This window comes from Oncorhynchus kisutch, linkage group LG6 (assembly GCF_002021735.2).
Source record: "Oncorhynchus kisutch isolate 150728-3 linkage group LG6, Okis_V2, whole genome shotgun sequence".
NCBI lineage: Eukaryota > Metazoa > Chordata > Actinopteri > Salmoniformes > Salmonidae > Oncorhynchus > Oncorhynchus kisutch.
The window spans coordinates 80230384-80254726 of record NC_034179.2 but is presented as its reverse complement, the minus strand read 5'-3'; the positions used below and the strand labels follow the sequence as shown (position 1 = coordinate 80254726).

At 42.3% G+C, this 24343-nt stretch overlaps 1 protein-coding gene across 4 annotated transcripts; it reads right to left on the bottom strand.

Annotated features, from left to right (window-relative positions):
* Window positions 1–691: 691 nt before the first annotated feature.
* Window positions 692–21175, bottom strand: LOC109879636 (monocyte to macrophage differentiation factor-like). Of its 4 annotated transcripts, none has more exons than XM_031827812.1 (7): window positions 14389–14809; window positions 12867–12948; window positions 12473–12633; window positions 11814–11888; window positions 3793–3894; window positions 3458–3527; window positions 692–2356 (listed from the first exon to the last, which is right to left on the bottom strand). In XM_031827812.1, the coding sequence occupies exons 1-7, from the start codon at window positions 14412–14414 to the stop codon at window positions 2153–2155; spliced, it is 720 nt and encodes a 239-aa protein (XP_031683672.1). In that variant the 5' UTR covers window positions 14415–14809; the 3' UTR covers window positions 692–2152. The 4 variants fall into 4 exon arrangements, with proteins under 4 accessions (XP_031683672.1, XP_031683671.1, XP_031683673.1 ...); XM_031827811.1 differs by lacking the exon at window positions 14389–14809 and adding an exon at window positions 20451–21173 and having other exon boundaries at window positions 693–2356; XM_031827813.1 differs by lacking the exons at window positions 11814–11888; window positions 14389–14809 and adding an exon at window positions 20451–21175 and having other exon boundaries at window positions 693–2356.
* Between the last annotated feature and the right edge of the window lie 3168 nt (window positions 21176–24343).

The following is a 24343-nucleotide window of genomic DNA, read 5'->3' as shown; positions in this document are numbered from 1 at the left end:
CAACGGTTTTGGATTTTTCATGCTCAACAGTTTGCTGTGTGTTTCAAGAATGGTCCACCACCCAAAGGACATCCAACCAACTTGACAACTAGGAAGCTTTGGTGTCAACATGGGCCAACATCCCTGTGGAAAGCATTCGACACCTTGTAGAGGCCATGTCCCAGCAAATTGAGGCTATTCTGAGGTCAAAAGGGTGCAACTCAATATTAGGAAGTTGTTCATATATTTAGGAAAGTAATGTCACATAACTAGTATTTCTAAGGAGTAAACAACCTTTACAAGCGGCTGGGTTAAGGTCAGTTGTGGTATGTTCAGGACATGGTACTAAATGAATGAAACTGCTGGTATCAACATTTCAGTGGCTTGTGTGTTTTCCTCATCCACCTGCCAGTCTGATTGATCAAAAAGCTCCCAGGCCCAGCAGCTGTCTCAAGCATCAAGGTCAGTGATTGGAAGGTCTCTTGCTGGGACTCTGTCTGGCTACCATTCTGTCCATGGAGGAAATGAGCTAAGGGGAAATGCAACTCCTTTAATGAAGGTTTGGTTTCCTACACAGAACAATGGAGAAATGTGTTTTCTGTCTGTATGAAGCCCCCAGAGGTCACAGTGCTGTGACAAGCCCCAAGAGGTCAGCTATAGTTTCAACCTATAGTACACATTTACAAGACATGGACAAACTGAGAAGAAAGGAACAATGTTGAGGGCATTTATTTTTCATCAACACATTTGTAACCTATTTCTTACAGAGTGAACATTGTTTTCTATATGTACAGCACCAATACACCCAATGGATAAAGTAGAGAGTTAATAAGAAGCAGATGTTTTCCCTAAAAAGGCCAGTACAGGATCATGTGCCAAAACAGAATATACAAATATTACAAAACATTGTGGTAAAGGGAGCAAGACATTTCAGAATGGCTACAATCCATAACAAAATCATCTGATTTCTCCACTTAGCATAGCTCACAAAATGTCAGGGAGGGAAAAACAAAAGGCATGCTCACCAAGGGCTGTACAGTGTTTTACACAAGGAACATTTGTGAGAAACAAAGGAGAAAACTAAAAATGGATAAATCTACCAACCATTAAAAATCATTATAGGGTTGGTTGTACATGACACGTTTCTCAATCAATTCAACTTCATAGTATAATGGTACTGATCTTCATAGTTTCTCAACTGAAATGGCAAATACTCCTCAAAAGAAAGGTAGGGAATAGAGTACCATTGAAGATCCAAAAACACATAACAGGTTCAAATTAATACAAAGAACAGAAGGGTAATTTAGGATGTAAGGAGAGTTTTTAAAATCAGGAAGTGTGTGATATAATGGAACTATCTACTATACCATTAAAGTGGCAGCAGTGATATGTGCAGAAGTACAGGACATCTCAGATGTACTGTAGATATTGTATCTTTCTGGAAGTTCAGTCCAATCACAGAGACCCTTTTTAAAAGCTATACCAACTCAAATACTCACCTTCTGAAGGCTCCATATTTGTGAGAAAGAATACAATTACACAAATCAGAGTACTTATTAAACATCATATCCAATGGTTCTTTGTGGTTCTTATCATACAAAAGTGCTTCTGAAAAATAAGACTGCACTTAGATACTGATAAATACTGATTTATCAGTATTGTGTGTCCAATGTGTGCCGTGCACATTTACCTCAGAGTGAAAAGCCCAACTCAACTGAATGTCCTTCCCAACTGCTTTCCAATCAATAAGATGACTGACAAAATCACTACAAATGACAGAAGATACTAAGTATGGAATGTGAAGTGATATAATGTGATATAATGCACATATCAACTCAGCCCAATGTATCATTATGTGTAGAAGATGAGAACAATTCCCAAATGGAAGTCAAAGGTTGATCATTTTAGTTGTTTTGGGGGTTCCAACTGAATAACAGTTGTACAAAAACAGAATTACAAATAACCTTTGTTCAAAGTTTGTACAGTCAAATATAAACAAAAAAAACTGTTCCCTACCTGAAAACAGTAAACAATGCATGGTCGTTTTCGTAAACTTTCCGGCTGTGGTTGCATCCTTGGTGGGCAGTTGTGGGAGTCTTTATTTGCTGGTGCCTATGTCGAGAGGCACTGGAGGGCAATGTGTTTTCAGTTAGCCTACTTGATGCGGTGGGGGTCAGGCGTCCCGAATAGCATTAGCAGGTGGACTCCTGTAGAGGTACTTCCAAATAGCGTAGTAGTGCACGGCTGCAGCCAGCGCCACAAACACGTGCCAGATGGCATGGGCAAACGGGATGACCCCGTCCGACTTGAAAAAGATCACACCCAGGCAATAGATGAGTCCCCCACAGGCCAACTCGTACAGTCCATCCGTGTTGTTCTGTGGAAAATTTGGGGGAAAATCTCATGTAAAGGACTAGAATATTATTCTCCAAGGTTCAGCATATAGTACAGTAATATAAACCCTAAAAACCTTTGGGGTCTGAGTGACCTACCACAAGAAGTCCACAGGGGGGCATAGGAAGCTGAACAACAGATATTCTGCTGATCATATAGCGCAGGGCTATTCAACTCTTACCCTACGAGGTCCGGAGTCTGCTGGTTTTCTGCCCTACCTAATAATTAATTGCACACAGATGGTGTCCCAGGTCTAAATCAGACCCTGATTAGAGGGGAATAATGAAAAGATGCAGTGGGACTGGCTTCAAGGTCCAGAGTTGAGTTTGAGGGATATAGTGGTACACAAGTGAAGGGTGGTGATGGAGGCTGAGATCACTACGCCTTGGTGATGGATGCTACTGATAATGTATAGTAACTCACTAATACACACATTAACAAATTTTTTTACTTGATGTTTTTGCAAGAACACCAGATGATGGTAGGCATTACAAAGGTGCAGAAGCGATAGAGCACCTTAGAACAACTCCACCACTTTTCAACCTCATTTTCACTATCTCCAGCACAACTCCAGTGTCAACGGCCCATTTCTAAGTTCTATAGAAAACAAAGGAAGTGAACAGTTCTACCCGATGACATCATCAAAAGTTGAACCATTTTAAAAACTGTGATTTTCAAACACTATGAGATTGACGGAGACGTGGGGAGCAAGAAAATACCCTCCCTTGGGCAAGAAACACCTGTTTTTCCCTTTTAATCCTACCCTGTGATGTCACAGAGAAGCATTTTTTTTTAGGACCTTATTTTTTTAACCACAGATCCTAGAAATGCGCTGTTTTCACATATGTAGACGCCGGTTTGGTGGAATTGACAGATTCCAGATTTTCTAGGGCCATTTTAATGAAGTTATGGAGAACCGGTCATGTTTAATGCGTCTGCCAGAGAGCTCGAAACAGAATGTCAAAGCAAACAGTAAGCAGCAGATGCAGATGTAAGCAGCACTGCCACTACCGCTGTGAGTGTGGGTGGTGACTGAGTAAGGAGATTACAGCAGAAAGTCAATATGTAAAACTGAGTACGTTACCATTGATGTTACAACCAACGCAGGGAAAAAACCCATCGTCAAATAGAAGGCGAGCTCAACAACTTTATACCTAGAACAAAAAACACACAGAATATTCCATATTAAAAAAAATACCTACTTTTTCCACCAGAAAAACTACAAAATTGAGAACAAAAACAAGTGATGATGTTTAGCAGATATAACAACGGCCCTGTTCATCAGCTTCATTGTTATAAGATTCATTGAGACCGTAGTCTGTACATATCCAATTACTCCACTGAAGATTTAGTTCAAAAAATATACATTTACATTGCAAAAAAGGCATCATTAAAATGCAGAAAGGTTATTATACTGACTTTTCGTGGTAGTTGAAGACGTATATCGTTCCTGCCGCAGCCATTAGCCATACAAACCAACGCATGTGAACTGCGAGTGGGCCAAGTTCACGAAGATTCAACCTGGCAGGAGAGAAAGATGATGTTCATTCCACACTTTAGCCGAGGGAAACATACCAACTACAGGATCCTCATCACATACATGAGATCATTTTGAATTACTTGTGTAACCCCGGTTCTATGCGAATACCAGTGCCATGTGTCACTTACGGGATATGCCTAAGGGTCGGGTCACAGGCTCGAATTATCCAATCACACAGCGTCTGTTGAAGACAGACTGGTCGATTGGCGAATGAGGTGAGCCCCTCTCCTCCATAAAAGGGAGCCACTCGCCAGCCAAATGGTCATTTTCAATCATGCCTCTAGTTCTTGCGCTCTTGCGAAAAGTGGTGACATCTCACTCATATTCTCATAGAACCGGGGTTACACAAGTAACCCAAAGTTGTATTTCTTATACTTGTTTCAATGTGTCACTTATGGGATATGGTAAACTCCCATAACACAGACATGCTCGATGAAGCCAGGGTAGCTCCAACAGCATCACCCCTCAGAGGCTACGACACTGAGGGAGTATGCCCCACGAAGGTGCAGTGACATCCAGTCGGTGAAGACCACAAACATATGAGGGGTGGCCCAACACGCTATAGCGCAAATCTCCCCTAAGGAGATGCCTTAGACCAGTGCCCAAGAGGTAGTCATATCTCTGGTGGAATGAGCCCTTCCGGGCTGTAACCTTGCTATTATATTTTCCAATACAATAGCCTACACTATCTCAATATAGCGGTTAACAATGTAGGGGGCCTCCCTCTGCAGAGGTTGGCTGCCAGTGAGTACAGCCCACTTATTCGTTTTGCAGGCATAGGGCAGACGGTAAAGCGGGTTAGAAAGAGAAGTATAACATCTGTCGAGGCCTGTGTGACAGGCGAGATAGCAGTCAACTGGACGTTTGGAGATCTTCTGGAGATCTCCAAAAAAGTATTCTGTCCAAAAAAGTCCTGCAATGAAGCATACGGAGCATTTAAGGAATGATCTGTGTAGGTTACACCACTTCTCCAAAAAATGCATTGTCTGTTTCGCCAAACAATGGGCATGTATGTGGGGCACTGGCACTCTGTATTGTGAAAGATCTTGAGTGGCCGGCTTGTCGCATTCAGATTTATCCTCCCACGGGCTATGCACAGAGCTACTAGGTGAGGGTACAAATCTTTCCGTATGTTAGTGTCCGTGGATCCCTGCATAACAGTGGCTACAAGGACTGGTTATAGAGCAGGAGAGTGGTCTCCGCTAACAAGAATGCACCTGGTCATTGCGGGGGTCGAAGATCGGGGATAAGCCTGTTACCTCGCTCTGCTTAGAGTGGGGGTGTCAGGCCTAGGAGAGAGAAAAAGCATAGGGCATTACCCTTGAGAGGGTGTGCCGTGGCTTCCACCCCTAGTGGTGCTTAATCATAATTTAGGGGCAGGGTCTCCAAAAGACCGTTATAGGGTTGACGCTTCTAACAGTGTCTTCTCGAGTCAGTCTGGATAGATGGGGAGGCCGGGTTCTCAGGGACTGGTTTGAAGTGCCAGCATGTTCACCCCGGGGCGTAATAATTCCATGGGAGGGAGAGGCAAAGAGTGTCCCAGTTAACCCAGGATACCTCGTAATGGGTCGAAGACATATGAGCATGAATGTTTCTTGCAAAACATGCTTGATCCTCTTGGACTGCAGGTGGCAATAGGTATGGCTATTTCGTGTTACCGAGTGGGGTTCCTTGCGCGAGAAAGACCGGCCAATGGAATGACTAGCAGGGGCAACCCGTGTAGCCAAAAGAAAGAAGGAAACATGCTGGTTAACCAGATCCTAATCAATAGATCAGCTACATGTAACTGCCAAAATAAAGGAAACACTTGAGAAAATGAGGGATACAAAGCATATTGAAAGCAGGTGCTTCCTGAGTTAGTTAAGGAATTAACATCGCATCATGCTCATGTACGAAGATGTCCAGTTGCCCATTGGTCTCAAAGAAGCATAGGGGGTTTAAAGCGTGTGTGTGAGCGAGTCACCAGATCTCTACCCAATATGGGAGATTCTGGAGTGGTGCCTGAGACAGTGGTTTCCACCACCATCAAAGCCGCTCGTGGAAGAATTGTGTCGTATCCCTTCAATAGAGTTCCAGACACTTGCACAATCTATGTCAAGGTGCATTGACTCTGTTCTGGTGGCTCGTGGTGGCCCAGCGCCCTATTAAGACACTTTATGTTGGTGTTTCCTTTATTTTGGCAGTTGCCTGTATGTGTCTGGTCTGTTTTGGCCCTACCCCGAAGGGAGGGTTAGAATGAGCGAAGATCTCCTCAGCCGCTCGTTCAGAAAGCAAAGGTGGAGCTGACCTAATCTTAGACTGCGCAAACCAAGCGCAGTTAAGAACGGGACAAGGGAAAAAAAACAGAGCGCATTGGACTTGGTGCTCTGGGGCCCAGCAAGGTAACCATTTCCCCCCTCTTATTTTTGGAATATGGAATACTGTACTGACGGTCCTATAGCTCAACAAAAATAGTTTTCTATCAATAGAGCTAAGTTGCCATAAAATTGCCCAAAAAAGGACTGTGGTCCCTAAAGTGAACCCCGGAAATCTGATTTCCTGTTTGTCACTATTAAAACAGAGAAAGGTGCAAGATTTCTCCCCTGCCGTGCTCAGTTCATGATGGTGCCTCCTGGTGGTAGTACTGAGGAGGTGCCCACATGAGCCTGTTTTTACTGTGTTGCTAGTGCAAAAGACAGAGGCAACAATGCCGTAAGGCAAGGAAAAATAATGAAGCCATGGTATAATAGCAAAAGGCAATCTGTCATCCAGCTCCGTATGTCAGAAGAGACCGGAGGGAGAACGGACATGTTAACTTTTTCATCCCTGGCTAAAACCTGATAAGGTGCCAGGCGGAGAGTCCAAGGGGGATGGCACTCATGGGAAGAGTGCACATCCTCCATCTTCCCATGTGAGCAATGTCACGAAAGTGTGCTTTTGCAAAAGGGAATAGTGTATACATATTATTTTTTATTATTATTTTTACAGATGTGCCTCACCACTGTCACGCGAGGGTGAGGGACAGCTTACGTTAAACCCGAGAGAGGCCTTGCACACTATACTCCTCTGCCACTTAGGGCTGTGACCTAGTTTGACTGGCACTTCTTGCCCCCCTTAGGGGGGTTAGGAGGGAGGAACCTTGCTGAGGCCGCCGAAAAGGATTGTTTGGCTTCAGGTTTGCCTTGATTCAAGAGCTTAGCCTGGGTATTGGCAGTCTGCTGTGTCGCTGGGGTTCAGGGCCCCTAAGGCCAGCTTGCTGCCCTGTCCCTGGTTTGCGGGTTAGGCAGAAGTTGAAGGTTTCACCTTCTTCCATACACATGTTGCACTTCTGCTGCATGGCGGCGACAGCGGGCCGAACAACTCCTTGGGTATCACAGGGGCATCCAGGAAGTCCACTTTTTCTTTGTCTGTCAAGCTGGACAAGCTTAGCCAAAGACCCCATTCCCCCACCACCGCCAGACTCATAGTATGACCACAGCCTTGGATGGCATTATGGGAGGCACAGAGGTTTAGATCTGTAGCCATACAGATCTCATTCCAAGAAACCAGATTCAGAGTACCTGAATCCAGTTGCTTCCCCCACATCCTCCTGTAACTCTGCCTGGTAGGCCAACAATAAAGAGGTCACATTAAGTTCTCAGATTTAAAGGTCCAAAGCTCTGTATGTCTTATGGAAAATGGAGGCAATAAACTGATCCATCTTTCCAGGGAGGGAAGTGCCAGTAGTGCTAGCAGCACAGCGTGTGGGGTGGAGGTGATCAGCCAGTAACGGCTCCACCTTGGGAGGGTTGCGAAACCCAGATCATACATGTTCTTGCTAGGGAACCCCGATTCAGGATGCTGCTGGTAAGGGGTTTATGCCATGAGCTCCTAGCCTCTCTGAGGCAGGCTGTCACCATGGGAAGCAGTTTCTTAGCGGGGGGCCATGCGGGATAGGAGTATTTTTCCAGAGCTGGCTAATCGATACAGAGACATCAGGACTTGAGCTACTACTAAGCTATATGGAATTATTTAAAAAAAGGTCATGCCAAGGATCATTTTGCTATTTGATTGGGAATTTTAAAGACCCCTTTTAAGGTATCAAAAAAATATATAAAAAATGTATTTAATTCAAATTGATTTTGGACCTTACTGGCCCATACAAACGCATTGACTACATGGTACAACAGATACATGTACATGTATTTAACCCTTTATTTTGGCACTAAACAGTCTCCATATACAGTGCATTCAGAAAGTATTCAGACCCCTTCACTTTTTCCACATTGTTACGTTACAGCCTTATTCTAAAATGGATTAAAATAGTCCCCCCCCCCCCCTCCAACTACACACAATACCCCATGACAAAGCAAAAACAGTTTCAGAAATGTTAGCAAATATTTTAAAAATACAAAAACTGAAATATAATATACGTAAGTATTCAGACCATTTACTCAGTACTTTATTGAAGCAACTTTGGTCAGTTAAGTCAGTTAAGAACAAATTCTTATTTTCAATGACGGCCTAGGAACAGTGAGTTAACTGCCTGTTCAGGGGTAGTTTGACAGACTTGTACCTTGTCAGCTCAGGGATATGAACTTGCAACCTTTCGGTTGCTAGTCCAACGCTCTAACCACTAGGCTACCCTGCCGCCCAGACATCTATTTGGGGAGTTTCTCCCATTCTTATCTTTAGAGCCTCTCAAGCTCTGTCAGGTTGGATGGGGAGCTTCACTGCAGAACTATTTTCAGGTCTCTCCAGAGATGTCCGATTGGGTTCAAGTCTGGGCTCTGGCTGGGCTACTCAAGGACATTTAAAGACTTGTCCTGAAGCCACTCCTGCGTGGTCTTGGCTCTGTGCTTACGGTCATTGTCCTGCTGGAAGGTGAACCTTTGCCCTTTGTCTGAGGTCCTAACCTGCTCCAGAGAACTTTTCATCAAGGATCTCTCTGCACTTTGTTTCAATCATCTGTCCCTCAATCTTGACTAGTCTCCCAGTCCCTGCCTCTGAAAAACATCCCCACAGTATGATGCTGCCACCACCATGCTTCATCGTAGGGATGGTGCCAGGTTTCCTCAAGACATGACACTTGGCATTCAGGCCAAAGAGTTCAATTTTGGTTTCATCAGACGAGAGAATCTTGTTTCTCATGGTCTGAGTACTTTACGGGCCTTTTGGCAAACTCCAAGCGAGCTGTCATGTGCCTTTTACTGAAGAGTTGCTTCCATCTGGCCACTCAACCATAAAGGTTTGATTGGTGGTGGTGCTGCAGAGATGGTTATCCTTTTGGAAGGTTGTCACATCTCCACATAGGAACTCTGGAGCTGACCATTGGGTTCTTGGTCACCTCCCTGACCAAGGCCCTTCTCCCCCAATTGCTCAGTTTAGCTGGGAGGCCAGCTCTAGGAAGAGTATCAGTGGACTCCAATCAAGTTGTAGAAACATCAAGGATGATCAATGGAAACAGGATACACCTGAGCTCAATTTCGAGTCTCATTGCAAAGGGTCTGAATACTTATGTAAATAAGGTATAGGTTTTTATTTTTAATACATTTGCAAGCATTTCGAAAAAAACTGTTTTTGCTGTCATCATTATTTTTATTTAACTAGGCAAGTCAGTTAAGAGCCCGGACGACGCTGGGCCAATTGTGTGCCGCCTTATGGGACACCCAATCACGGTCGGTTGTGATACCCTGGTTCAAATACAGGCTGTATCTGTAGTGACGCCTCTAGCACTGAGATGCAGTGTCTTAGACTGCTGCGCCACTCGGGAGCCCATTATGGGGTATTGTGTGTCGCTTGATGAGGATTTTTATTTATTTAATCCATTTTAGAATAAGGCTGTAACGTAACAAAATGTGGAAAAAAAGAGTCTGAACACTTTCCAAATGCACTGTATATACACTACATGTCCACATACTTTTGGTCATCTGCTTGTAAAACATCACATTCCAAAATCATGGGCAGTAATATGGAGTTTGTCCACCTTTTATTGCTATAACAGCCTCCACTCTTCTGGGAATGATTTCCACTAGATGTTGAAACATTGCAGCGAGGACTTGCTTCCATTCAGCTACAAGACAAGTTCTTCCATATCGATCTCGACAAACCATTTCTGTATGGGAAGTCGCTTTGTGCACAGGGGCATTGTCATGCTGAAACAGGAAAGGGCCCAAACTGTTGCCACAAAGTTGGGAGCACAGAATCTTCTAGAATGGCATTGTATGCTGTAGCGTTAAGATTTCCCTTCAATGGAACTAAGGGGCCTAGCCCGAACCATGAAAAACAGCCCCAGACCATTATTCTTCCTCCACCAAACTTTAAAGTTGTTACTATGCTTTCGGGCAGGTAGCGTTCTCCTGGCTTCCGCCAAACCCAGATTATTTCGTCGTACTACCAGATGGTGAAGCGTGATTCATTACTCCAAAGAACGTGTTTCCACTGCACCAGAGTACAATGGCAGCAAGCCTTACACCATTCCAGCTGATGCTTGGCATTGAGCATGGTGATCTTAGGCTTGTATGCAGCTGTTCAGCCAATGGAAACCCATTTCATGAAGCTCCCGACGAACAGTTATTGTGCTGACATTGCTTCCAGTAGCAGTTTGGACTTCGGTAGTGAGTGTTGCAACAGAGGACAGACGATTTTTACGCACTACGCCTGCCACTTTACGACTGAGCAGTTGTTTTTCCTAGACGTTTCCACTTCACAATAACAGCACTTACAGTTGCTATTCAGTAAGGCCATTCTATTGCCGATATATGTCTATGGAGAATGCATGGCTGTGTAGTCGATTTTATACACCTGTCAGCAACGGGTGTGGCTGAAATGGCCAAATCCACTAATTTGAAGGGGTGTCTACATATTTTTGTATATGTAATTTACTTCCATACATTTTTTTGACTGCAACCGGGGACCTTCAGACGATTCTTGTGAGGCCTGTGGGCATCCTAGACCAAAACAACCAACATGTACATTAGATTAGTGTGTAGCCCAAACTGTACGGACGCTACAGACAGAAGTTGGCAGATTGGCTGTACAGACTTCAGACGAGTCTCAAGATGCTTGTGGAGGTCGTAGCCAACAGTCAATAATAGTTTGTAACCCAAACCGTTCGGACGCTACAGACGATTTTGTGAGAAGACCGATGTTCGGGATGTGTCATGGTCTGACAAACACTGCTCTAGCTCTGTCACCTTTCAACGCTTATGCGGAAGTGTTACATAGGTGGATGCGGTGGATTGAGATGCATCCAATGCAACAAAAAAACATATTTCTAGCTTAAACTGACCGATTTTTATGGGGATTTTTTTATTATGCTAATTCGATATCCGCGGGGGTGCAGACATCAACCCTAGGAAGTTAATACAAACATGTAAAAGTAGATTTGAACCAGACAAGAGAAGAGAGCTAACAATAGTACAGTGTTGCTGGTAGTAAGGCTGGTGCGGTTAGCTTGCTTTGTAGCTAGCTTAAGCATTGCGGCAGGAGCTAGACATTTGCTAGTGGTTAGTTAAAGCCTTACGGTGTGTGCTAGCCTAGTTAGCCGAAGCGAGGGCTAACCGAGTCTCGGTAGCTTGCCATGTGGCACTACCTGAAAAAAAAAAAAAGCAAAAATGTTCCTTTCGGTCAGTACTCAACATTAATCGACAAGAGCTGAGGTTCTAAGTTCGTCAGCGTTAACCTCTTGGTTCGCTAGAAAGACAGGAATCTAGTTGTGCTGAGGAGAGCTTTTAGTGAACGTGGTCACTTCCGCAAGGTAAAGGCGAGAATGACCAGTTGGCAGGCGAGTGGCTACCTTAATGAAGGAGAGGGGCTCACCTCATTCTTCACTCTGTCTCCAACAGATGCTGTGTGATTGGATACTTCGAGCTTGCGGATCCACCCCTTAGGTGCATCCCATAAGTGACATATGGAAACTGGTATTAGAAATAGAACTTACCATGGTGTGTAGGAGGCAGCGATGAAGAAATAGATGACCACTCTATCACACATATGAAAGCAGTGCTCCACAGACCTAGAATCAAGACCAAGCATTCAGTTCTTCTCTCATTGGCCTTTGATTGTGTCTGCCCACTCATACCTAGTATGCAATTAAAATTATTATGTGCTGGGTGCTGTATAATATAACTCAGGTAGTCAGACCTGTTACTGCAAATTAAACTCACTGAAGTATCTGACATAGGCTTTGAATAAGCACCCGCTTTATAGGCTACCACTGCAACAAGTGCTGCTGGTAAGCTCTTGGCTTGGACTTTCATTTTTACCAACACATGGCTAACCTTTGTTTAACCAGCGCTAAGCAACTGCTCTTAGCAAAAATGAGTTTGGAGTTACCTTTCTAACTAATAGGCTATGAGTTTACACTTCCTCTTTCAATTATAATATGGGGAAGTCAAAATAATCAAACAAATCTATTCACTTTAAAATGTTGATCACTTCTCCTTTCCATTCACCTGATGATAAGACATGTAAAACATAATATTTGCTTAAGTATGGTGGGGTCCCTGGGTCGTCATTTTGCCTGGGAGGGGGTCCCTTGGCAAGAAAATGTTGAAGACCCCTGGTCTAGTGTGATCGAACATTCCTCTGCCTCCTCACCTCATGTGGCTCTTCTTCCAGGTGATGATGTGGAACACAGTGGAGACCAGGAAGAGGGCACACAGGCCCATGCCGTACACCCAGGCTGTGATCTTCTCCCAGCGGTCGTCTGAGAGACGGTGCAGCAGGGCCATGCCCACAACGGCTGGTACGATGAGTAGCTGCAGGGTACAGACAAAGGGAGACAGATTCACATTACCAACTGTTGTAACATACACTCAGTCTAGTTTATAATGATAGTGTTTTTCATCAAATGTGTTTTCTCCATAACCCTATCAACACCAGGTAGAATTCCATCAATAGAATTAAGCATGGGGAAAAAGAGCAATTGAGGTCTGACATTTGAAAACCTGTCTTTGTACAGTAGGCCTACACTTAGGGAAGGTGAACTCACCGCGTGAGTATAGCAGTTTGCAGCATGCTCATAGCAGGTGGGCTGGTAGCGGCAGTTAGCACTGGCCCGCCTGTTCATGAACCTGAAACATACAGCAACATGCAGCAAGTGTTAGTGGGGCAGGTAGCGGGAGGACTAGGGGCTGTTACAATACCGGTGTTAGAGGTTATCCTGATTCAGGGCTGTTCTCACACTGTTCTGGGTTGTTCATGCAACAGTATGCTATGCCAATTGCAGGAAGCAGGAAAATAACACAAGAAGACAAGAAACTGACATACAGTACATCTCAAAGAAAAATAGCATATAACTAACACATGAAGGCCTACTGGTACATTCACATTTTAGTGATTGGCCAAAAAAAGAAAAAAAAAAAAAAGGAAAAGTTGTTTAGTTTCAGGTCATTTCCATGTAAAAAAGGACCAATCAGCAATAACCTGAAGTTTATAGAAGCAATTAACATTTTGTTCCAAATGAAAGCTGAAAGAGTCTGTATTTAAAAAAAATAATTAAGGCATAGATACATTTTTCAACCATATTAAATTCTAAAAATTTGGAATATGCAAAAGCTTTGATTTCTGGTCACGGAGATGGAAGTAGAGTTCAGTACAGTAGAGCACATGAGTAGAGTACCATATCATGTAATATACTCTTCTGGACTGAACTATACTGTGCTGTATTGAACTATATACTCTACTCTGCAGCACTATACTGTACTATACCTTTAATTTATTGTAATGTCCAAACGTGTGAAACATAGACATCTATGATTGGTAGAGATTTGGTCCGGTCTGGACCAACCACATTTGGTCATGTATAGAGGGTTCATTAGGGTTAAATAAATAAAAATATTAACATTTTGAATAATAGCCCATGTGTGGAATAAACATGCAAAGGAGGATATTACATTTTTCTACCTTTGTATAGGACACATCACCATGAAGAGAATGATATTCATAATTATACATTTCTGTCTAGTACAGACCCATGATGTCAATCTGTTACAGTCATTCTATTACCGGATATTGATCCACTTCACTTAGTGTAGTTCAATAACCAAAACAGATTTGTTCATAGTCAAGCTGTCATATCATAGCTGAAACCTAATTCTTAACGCAATCATCTTTGAATCTTGCCACACATTTTAAAGTGAGTCTCAGCGTCACTCTGATAACATGGAATTACCCTTCATCAAGGACATATAACCATTATTTACAAAGCAATGATTGGACAATTATGGCGACTTGTTTTACCGGATTCCATTTCCCTGTGCTATATCGCATTTCCTGGTGGGACACATTGTAGCTAGTAGGCTATAGTACTGCATGCTACAATAACCATGTTTCTGCTCAATTCATAGCTACAAACAAACAATCCATATAAGAATAAGGCTCAGTAAATGCCAATAGCTAGGTTCACTTTAACAAGACCACTTGACTGAACAAATTAATGCCAGCTATCTATCTATAGCTAAATTCATCATAATGCAAACATTGGATGACTGCCACATTTTTAGCTAACCCACCTTTGAAGGCTGTTCACTCTCTTCATTTCAATGCCTTCACGCAAAACGAAGGGAGGAAATCACGAAGCAAGATTTAGCTAGCGAGCTACAGTCAAAAATAGGAAATCCGCAAGCTAGCCAAATGGGAAATTAGAAAGCTAGCCAAAACAAGAGAAAGTGGAGGCCCAGCTATCGTCATCAACTAATCAGTCATCGGTACACATAATAAGATACCTCCAGTCCAAATCAATACATCAAGACACTATTTTAGTATTTTCCTTAATACCATTGTGCTGCAAATATAAACTAGCTTCAATCGATTACATTAATACTATCATTTAGCAAAGACATATCCTCCTGACACTTGTGCCCCCTTGTAGACACCGGCGTTGTTCCCTTTTTCACGATTGAAATGTGTTTAGTTCACGCAAAGAGATTTTGAATGACGGATGCTTGAACCAGTAATAGCACTAAAAGTGCGGGGCATCGTCCTATCAGACCAATCAAACATCTTATGACAGTGTGGGTGGCTGGAGGAGGTTTCAAAATCTGTCACACCATGATAGACAGATGTAACAGTAGTAGTTACTTTTGTTTTTCAACCAGCAACCCTGAATATGGGTTTCTACTAGTTACTACAACCCTAAAGTTAAAACGCTATATCGAAAAAATTCATGAGAACCAAAAGTTGCTTTTTGGTCTTAAATTAAGGTCCGGTTTAGGCATAAGGTTATCAGTGTGGTTAAGGTTAATGTTAATGTTAGCGTTAGTTTTGAAATCAGATTTTAATTTCAAGAAGAGATCAATTGTATAAATTGCCGGAGTTTATGACTTTGTGGGTGTGGCAACTAGTGAAGAAACCTGAATATGCATCAAAATTATTTTTGTATTCTGTTCAGAGTCCAATATCATGTCCTGTGTCATGAATGAATCATTAATTTTTTTCTGAATTCAGCCTTTTAGTATTGACTTTTTATCTCAGTGTCAATAAACTTGAGCAAATAAACTGATATTACATCATAGGCCTGTTTCAACAGATGTATACTTGCATCCAAAGAGATTAATTCACAATGTTATCAGATGCAAATATGTCCCTATGGGTAATTGTGTTGTGCTGTATGTGGACAGGACACAAAACAATGTGCTGCTAGCCTATGTCGAATTTCACATCAGCAAGGTATCTGATGAGCACTCTAACCATAAAGTTACATAACAGTGATGGCATTGTAACTCAGCAATGTATCTGATGAGCACTCTAACCATAAAGTTACATAACAGTGATGGCATTGTAACTCAGCAATGTATCTGATGAGCACTCTAACCATAAAGTTACATAACAGTGACAGTAATGTAACTGGATCATTCAGGAACAGCATTAGATAACACAACACACAGCTGTTTACATAAGACTTTAAGTGCAATATGCAAGCTTAATGAGTTTCAAACTGACAAATGCCTGCAGTTTCTTTCCTCTTTGGGCTATTACAACCAGAGTGAAACATAAGCCCATACTGACTCAACTTCAACGTAGTGGCATTGCACAATACAGTTCAGAACCATTAATAACCAGCACATTTATGCATGAGAAGATAAAATTCCCAAATGTATCCATTTGAAATGTTTGCGTTGGTAAATTCAGAATAAGATGTATAATCAAGCCCGTAGAGAAATATTTCACATGTTATCTTTGGACAGACAGGTATGCCTCTAAGTATGAATTAATCTCTCTGGTTTTATATGTTGTGATGCCAAAGGATTACAAAAGTAGCCCTAGCCTAATGTGTATTGTAGTTCATGAAAGTAAAATCCACTTTTTGCACAAGATCCTATCCCTAGGGTACACCATGCATCGGACAGTTCCAATGTGGTTTATCCAGCCCAGGAGGAGCTCATGGTTTACTAGCTGTGGAAGTACAGCTGAGATGGTGGGTGGCAGGCAGGCAGGGTTTTTAAGAATGACATTAGCAGAGACAACGGGAGGATGCGAGCAGCCATATGTTAGGGTTTAGCGTTTCCTTGTTCTTGCTGCAAGGCTGCAGTTCCCCCATGGTGCCATGCTAACACCCCTAATGCGATACAGGACTGAGACATGTCGGTTGGCATTCTGTCATGCAAACACAGGGTTTAGCAGCTCAGCAGAGTGTCCCTGTGTTTCTAAATATGCTATAAAACAGTGTTTAGCTCATTCTATTTCTGACACTGTTACATGTTAGAGGCACATGCAGAGTTCATCCGTTACCCCACTCTGCTCACAGTCAACAACCTGAAGACCCATTTCACTTACTCCACGAGCCACAACGGCAGTGCAAGTGGAAGAGCTCATGTTACAGAGGAAGTGTGGTTAAAGGTCCCCCAGGTCAGGTATTATGTTAAGCATCTCGCAAGAATCACCCTCTGTGTCACACTATGGCAACGCATACTGTAAAGGCTGTGTGTGATTTATTTTCATTGATTGCTTTTAAACACCCAAAGCTTGCTGAACAAAGCCCTCTGCCAGGATGTAAAAGCTCTCTACACCATGTAGATCAACAGTACTAAACAATGCTCCATACTGCCCAACAGCAATGTGCTGTACTGTACATGCACACAGCAGGCCATGCTGTTAATATGACATCTTTAGTGGCTACTGTAAGACAGACACTGGTGGGACGACCCACAGGATAACAGAGGCTTTGTGAAGACACGTGATGCCAGGGTTAAACAGCTCTGTAATTGGTTTACTGTTTCATGCTGGAATGCAGTATCTCTAAAAAGGGAAGACATGGGAATCCCAATACTGTGAATTACAATACGCTGGAAACACCTCAATGAAAAGCCACAGAATATTCCCATCCTCACACTTAGAATAACAACAACGCTAATTCTGTCTGACAAAGATGACAAGAAATGTAAAGGTGTGTTTTTCAGATGTTTGATGAATCAATGTTGTCAATGTGAAAAGGCTAAACATCTAAATACATAGCTATGCCCTTCGAGGTTTCAGTAAAGAAATGGAAATAAAATGGCTGCTTTTTGCAATTCATGGCATGGTGGATATATTAGTGTATGTTATAGCCATGCTGTCAATGCCCATTTCAATCAATAAATCAAACTTCTGTAAAGTAAGATAGAGCCCGTGTTGTGTCCCAGCCTCAACAGAGATCAGAATTGATCTAGTAGCTAACAAGATGAGTATGGCGTGTTCTTAACCTGTAAAGCACATTTTCCCCTGTAGCAAAGGATTACTGGTGTAGTGTCTGCATAGAGGCATGACAGTCGACCTGCACCCAGCTAATACATTGGTGCAACATTGCTCTTCACTGTTGACAAAAACACTGCAAGCATTTTCAGATATTTGGAACATTTGGATTTATGTTCATATTAGACCTTTGGAGCCCCATTGTCCTGCAACATGTTGCCTTTTCTAAATGGTACAATTATTCACATACCGTATATACTTAGATGGGATTCTGTGGTATTTTATCTTAGTGGTAATTATTTTTACATCTTAATACTCAGCAGAACATGATCCTTTCAGATGGCTAGTTTCTCATCAGTTGATTCCAGATTTTTGAGAAATACATTTTCCCAAGTAAATTACTTCAAGAATATAAGTGTCTCTCTCTGTCAATAACTGATAAAGAGATGGTGTGATTCCCTAGGTGTTGATGTTGCTGTACTGTAATATTGTATTGGTACTGTAGGTGTTGATGCTGTTGTACTGTAATATTGTATTGGTACTGTAGGTGTTGATGTTGCTGTACTGTAATATTGTATTGGTACTGTAGGTGTTGATGTTGCTGTACTGTAATATTGTATTGGTACTGTAGGTGTTGATGCTGTTGTACTGTAATATTGTATTGGTACTGTAGGTGTTGATGCTGCTGTCCTGTAATCTTCTGTTGGTACTGTAGGTGTTGATGTTGTTGTACTGTAATCTTCTGTTGGTACTGTAGGTGTTGATGTTGTTGTACTGTAATCTTCTGTTGGTACTGTAGGTGTTGATGTTGTTGTACTGTAATCAAGCTATTGAAGCTGCTTTGCCAGGTGTGTCAGCTCAGGGCAAGGTGCATACATGTAGCATTTCTAAGTATAAGGACTGAAACAGCTTAATTTGTTTATACTCCAGGTAAGATGGCATGGGCAAAGCTATTTCGGTGTGTACAGGTGCTAGTTTTGGCAGTGAGTACTCCGTCACACTTTCGAGTGAATGTATGATTACTGGTGTTTAATTATATTACATGCAAGGGCTTAATTCAGTTTATAGCCTCAGCTTGCACTCCTAATTCAAGCAGATTGACTGAATAATTGGATAAGTGTTAGCCACAACCTCTTTCTCTCAATATACTGTAGTCGTTCAATGGAGTCTGTGATGGCCTAGTGAATTTCGGGAGGGGAATGTATGGCCACGACAATCCATACCTGCGAGTCCTCATGAGACCTGCATTGTGGATGCATTCTCCCCTTTCAGCAATAGGACAACAGAACAAAAGACAGACCCTCTCTAGCGTCTCATATACCTATAACACAGATGCCAAATGGAAACACTGCCTGTCAGAATAAAAAAGGAAACACATTGGAATCAGACAACATCAAGTCAAGGAATGTGTGCATAGATTGGGCTATTTAGTGAGTCATATACTGTACATTAGGCAAAGTCAGGACTCAGGACCTACAGTAACAGCACTGCGTCACATCAATAAATATCTATGGGACTTTGCTCATTTCACGTGTACACTGCAGAGCTGCACTACATTATGACTGGTGTGGGGCTTGGGAATACAATGTTCCCATCGTATCTGTGTCACGAGAGATACAGGTTTTTCCGGACACTGCGTGGCGTGCTCTCTGTATCACCAACAAGTGAAGTGCCCTGGGCAGTCTGGACCCTACAGTCAAGAAATAGCCATGCGTGTGCTGCGGACACCTTTATCAGTATTAGATACTGCAGCTCTTTGTTGGAACAGTCCATGTAATATTTACATGCACTGATAGGATTCAGCAATTATCAAAGTAAAACACTATTTAGAAAGTATGTTTATTTTTGCTTGATGATAGGAGTAGTCTGTATCAAGCATCTGTAGTTTCATTATTCATAAGGGAACATTCGTACAGGAAGCTACTACTCATACAGGGAAATTATACAAAACAATAAGCACTTCAGAAAAAGTACACAGTATGCCATATCGATTGATTGATGTGTTACTCTGACCATTTGTATCTACAATACAGCTTGTAATTATTGAGTTAACTTTATATAAACCGTTACATAGCATTTGTTAATGTATTTATTTACATGTATCAACTTGTGTTGGCTGAATCAAGTCACGTGTCTTGACATCAAAGGGTTAGCAGGTACATATCTGAAATGGGCTCCATAAATAACTTGTTTCTCATGGCGGGTGGGAGAGAGATTAAAGAAGTAAGTCTCAAAATAGCAGAAATAATCTGGGCCTCACAGGTCAGGACCATGGTTGGACAGCACTTGGCTGAACTGTGGTCGGTTACTTCATAGAGACTCAACACTGGCAAGTTATGTAATTGGCTAATGGCTACCTTAGTTTGCCTATAAACAATACGAGGAAATGTTGGGCTATCTCCTAATCTGAAAATGCCAGGGGACACACACTCCTCCTGAGTCCTGGTTGAGATAGGGCAACAAGTCTGTCATCGATGAAAACATTATACTAGCAGAGCATCATACAAATGTCTATCAAGTAACATTTGACAAAGTAGTGAAGCAAGATGACAATGAACGCTCACTCAGAGGGGACAGACTTGTCTCTCTTTAAAAATGAAAAATTATAACTGGTAATACTTTGTATCACATTTAAACACTGAGGCATTTTGTGATGTAATACATAGTTGGGCTATGTGCAAAGATAAGGTTTGAAAACTGCAACCATTTTTCAGTCAATTGCATTTCCTTCTCATGTCGTGTAACACAAACCACTGTTAATAGGACAGCTCCTGAATTCCATGTTGATTATCAGTTGTGACATTTCTTCTTTTAGAACAGGCTGTAGGCTTCTGTGATCCACCAGAGCTTTCTAAAAGACGGATTTCATGTGCATCAACACTGCACACACATGCTTCTCTCTTACCGTCTCAGACTGGTCTTCTGCAGGTCCAATCCTAGCATTGTCCTGGCCACCAGGGAAAAATACAGTCTAAAAAATAAATGTAGAAACAGATTTTAAAAAACATATATGTACAAAAGTTTATCCCGCTGCGATAATTCCAACGGGTGGTGGACTGAGTTATTCAGCACCACAGTAGTCCTTCTAGAATCTAGACCATGGTGCTCTTCTTCTCCCTGAAGTCTGGACTGGGCTGAGGCTCATATGAGGTGACCATATTGGTCTGGTCCCAGCGTTGATGTTGCGGAGAAGGGGTGGTCTGCTGCATCACCACCAGTCTGATGGGGGATTGGGTCGGCACAGGGTCCGGCGCGTACTCCTTGGTTGGATCCTTGCCCCGGCAGTCATACATTATACAAGATATCAGGAACACCAGAAGCAAGATAACATAGCTGGCGATAAGGATGCAGAGGTTCAAAGTGACAGGATCAATCTCCGAGAAGTTTTCCTTAAAGCCCATGGTAGCTGCCTCATACTGTGCGGCCCACAGGCCCAGAAGAAACAGCTGGTGGATGGGACGGAGAATGGAAGACGGTCGCCTTCAGTGGAGCTGGAATCACTAAACTAGCGAGTGACAGCAGGGCTTTCTCTCTATCCTCGTCAATCTATCCTCGTCAATCTCCTCTCTCTCTCTCTCTCTCTCTCTCTCTCTCTCTCTCTCTCTCTCTCTCTCAGATCACAGTGGATATGTGGCTTTGTGGTAAAAATACTTTAATCCATGCCATTCCTCCAACCTTGAATTTCTGTGATCAATGATTAAAGCTGCTCTGTTTAATAACTTAAGCCTCGGTTGTAATTTCAACAACTGAATCTTGTATAGGATTCTGCCCATTTAAAAAGGCCATTTTTGAAAGCCTGTGTTATATCACCAGAATCTGTTTATCAAGGGCATATTAATGTCGGAAACAGCACGGATTTAGAGAATTAACAGAAAAAGAAGGGTGGGGACGGACAGTCTGTCGTTAGTATGAACATGTGTATGACGCATTTATGATTACCGTGTTGTGTGTGTGTGTGTGTGTGTGTGTGTGTGTGTGTGTGTGTGTGTGTGTGTGTGTGTGTGTGTGTGTGTGTGTGTGTGTGTGTGTGTGTGTGTGTGTGTGTGTGTGTGTGTGTGTGTGTGTGTGTGTGTGTGTGTAAAAGTGTAATCTTAATCTTGATTGTGAGTGGGGATTGAGAGAGGGAGCCATCTGGCTAAATAGAGACTCGAGATAGCGACTTAAAAAGCTACTCAGATGTGAAAGAGGGGTCTTTGACTTTCATATTTTCAATGTTAAATATCAATGCAGGCATATTTATTGTGGTAAATATGTGTGATCAGTACTCTTCTGTTCACTGTGTGTAGCAGAGGATTGACACAGTCGTTGTAGGCTGCCGCTGCAGAGATATCAGAGGGCGGATTAACGAAATTGAAAGCGTTCCTATGAGGTCAATAATCTGTGCTGACGCATGTCAATTAAGGCAGTGCCATTTTTCATTTTAAAATAAACATGCTCTGTGGAAGAGAGAACTTCCACCACAAGGACATTTATTTACCATATTTCTTTACTGATATCTTTTTACTGAGTGAAGCGAATGTTGTTCCTGTGGTATGGTTTTCATCCTTTTGCTTTGAAGCGAGAGGGTTAGATGAACAGCAGAGGGCAGTCATCATCGTCAACATGAGCTGCGCAGTAGGAACAGCACCATCTATAGGATGATAATCTGAACTTTGACCCAGACTGCCATCACACACACACACACACACACACACACACACACACACACACACACACACACACGTGTCTGTCATGTATGGGGACAGGCAAACTGTAATGTTCTACTTGATGTCGTTGGTAATCAATATTTGTTTATTAGGCACTTCAATACAAAGAGATGAGATTTGATTGGTGCATTTTTATGAGTGCATACATGAGTTTTAGATTGTATTCTTGAACAAAGATAAAACCAGATAGATCCTATGTGAATTGATGAACTTCTAACAGCTCTGTTTTTAGAGTTCACGTTCCTCTGGCTCAACTAGTCATTTATCAGGATGATTGTCTACAATGGACAAGCCCCAAACAGATGACATGGGTTTTTAGAACAAAGGCCAGAGCTGTTTTAATTCGAAAAAGTAAGGATTTCTTTGATAAAGAGGTTTCATGTTTCCAAATAACATCAGAGGCTTAGTTAGGATTCACTGTTACTTCATAGCAGAACTGGATTTTCATGCCTTTAATACGTTTTTAATGTTCTTGTGACCAATGTCAGGTTACATAGATTTTTCATAGCCACACCAACATGTCATGATCTAACTGTTCATTTGGACATTGATTTAAAACTAGAGGGTTATTTTGGCATCTGAAGGACAATCAGCACAATATTTCATGAACGCTTATGAAGAAGACTAATGCCTTCTCTGTCTTTGAGTAAAAAGTCCTCATTGAGCAACCATGTCCTCTGACAGTCCTCTGTACGTCAGTCAGTTCGTCATCACTTGTTAATCTGGTCAAATTCCCAAAATGAGCATCTGGAAAAGGCTACGCCCTTGTGTGGAGGCCTCAGCATTAATACAGTCAGCCTGTCTGTTTGTGGATTGAAATGCAGAAAATTTTCAATCTGCATTTTTTTAGCAAACATCCTCCAAGGCCTCCAACCTTATTTTTGGAGGCCAGAATTTCCTTCTGGGAAATGGTCAATTTTGGCAATGAGATTACATTGTGGGTATGGATTAATATTGGTAAGGTCTTTGCAGAATCAATAAGATGACTTTGTGCGTTGCACAAATTGACATTGGGTTGAAGGAAAAACTGAGGGATGTTTTTGTTGAGTTCTTTGGAAGTGATTACAGGAGAGGATATGTCAGGTTTGTCTGTCTGTCCCATGCCCATGGGTGGGGTCTCTCTCCTGTTAATATCTGGGCCGGCGATCTTTCCCAGCTCCAGACCTGGTGCCAGGGTGTCCAGCCGTCTCCACGGGACTGGAAGTAGACAGACGCCCTGAGAGAGCTGGGGAGAAAGGATATGTAGAGAAACCTCCCGGAGGGCCTTGGGCCTTCCCATCTGTCGTCTCTGTCTGGATGGAGCCTTTCTGTGTGTAGATGTCTAAGGGCGCTAGGGGGGTTAGTCTTTTCTTTGACTTTTCTGTTAACAAAAGCCTCACTTTCTGCTAGAGCACAAAGACTTTACTTCCAAGGGAAAGAGACACAACTCTGCTCAATGTTTGTTTATTTTCCCAGCATGCCACCAATACTTGGTGGTGTCCCTCCCTCCATCAGACATATCCTGACCCCCCACCCTCACCCCTCCAAGTCCACAACAAATGAGTTACAAGGCATACACATTCAAAAGATCCCTCCCTCTCTGCAATCCAACACAATGTGATAAATTGTCACTACAGGGCCCCAAGAGCTTTTCTCGCCTATACTAGCTTCACGTTCAAATACTGAACAGCATAGACCTTTGTCTTGACATGTATGTATTCAAGCACTCTTGTCTTTGTTGCTATGGTGTCTCTGTGGGCAACCATGAGGGTGTGCCAAATGTAGAAAGTTCTTACAACTTAACTGAAGTGAATCAAAAGTAAGCATGTTTACATTTGAGGTTTAAATGCTCTGTTTTACAGATCTGGTAATAATGATATTCAATCGGTGGACACTGGAGTACACTGTGTTTTTTCTACTACTAACAAATGTAAAATATATTTTATACAAGTTTGGAGAGTTTAGCCATGCCAGTAAAAAAAAAGCAGTTTCAGGCTCAGGCTTTTTTAAATCATTTTTTAGAAACCAGAGTGCTAATTGTGCATAAGCGTATCAATTTCTTGCAAAACCCCATTAAATCAAGACCTCCTCGATGTGGCAAAGGTTTCCCTAT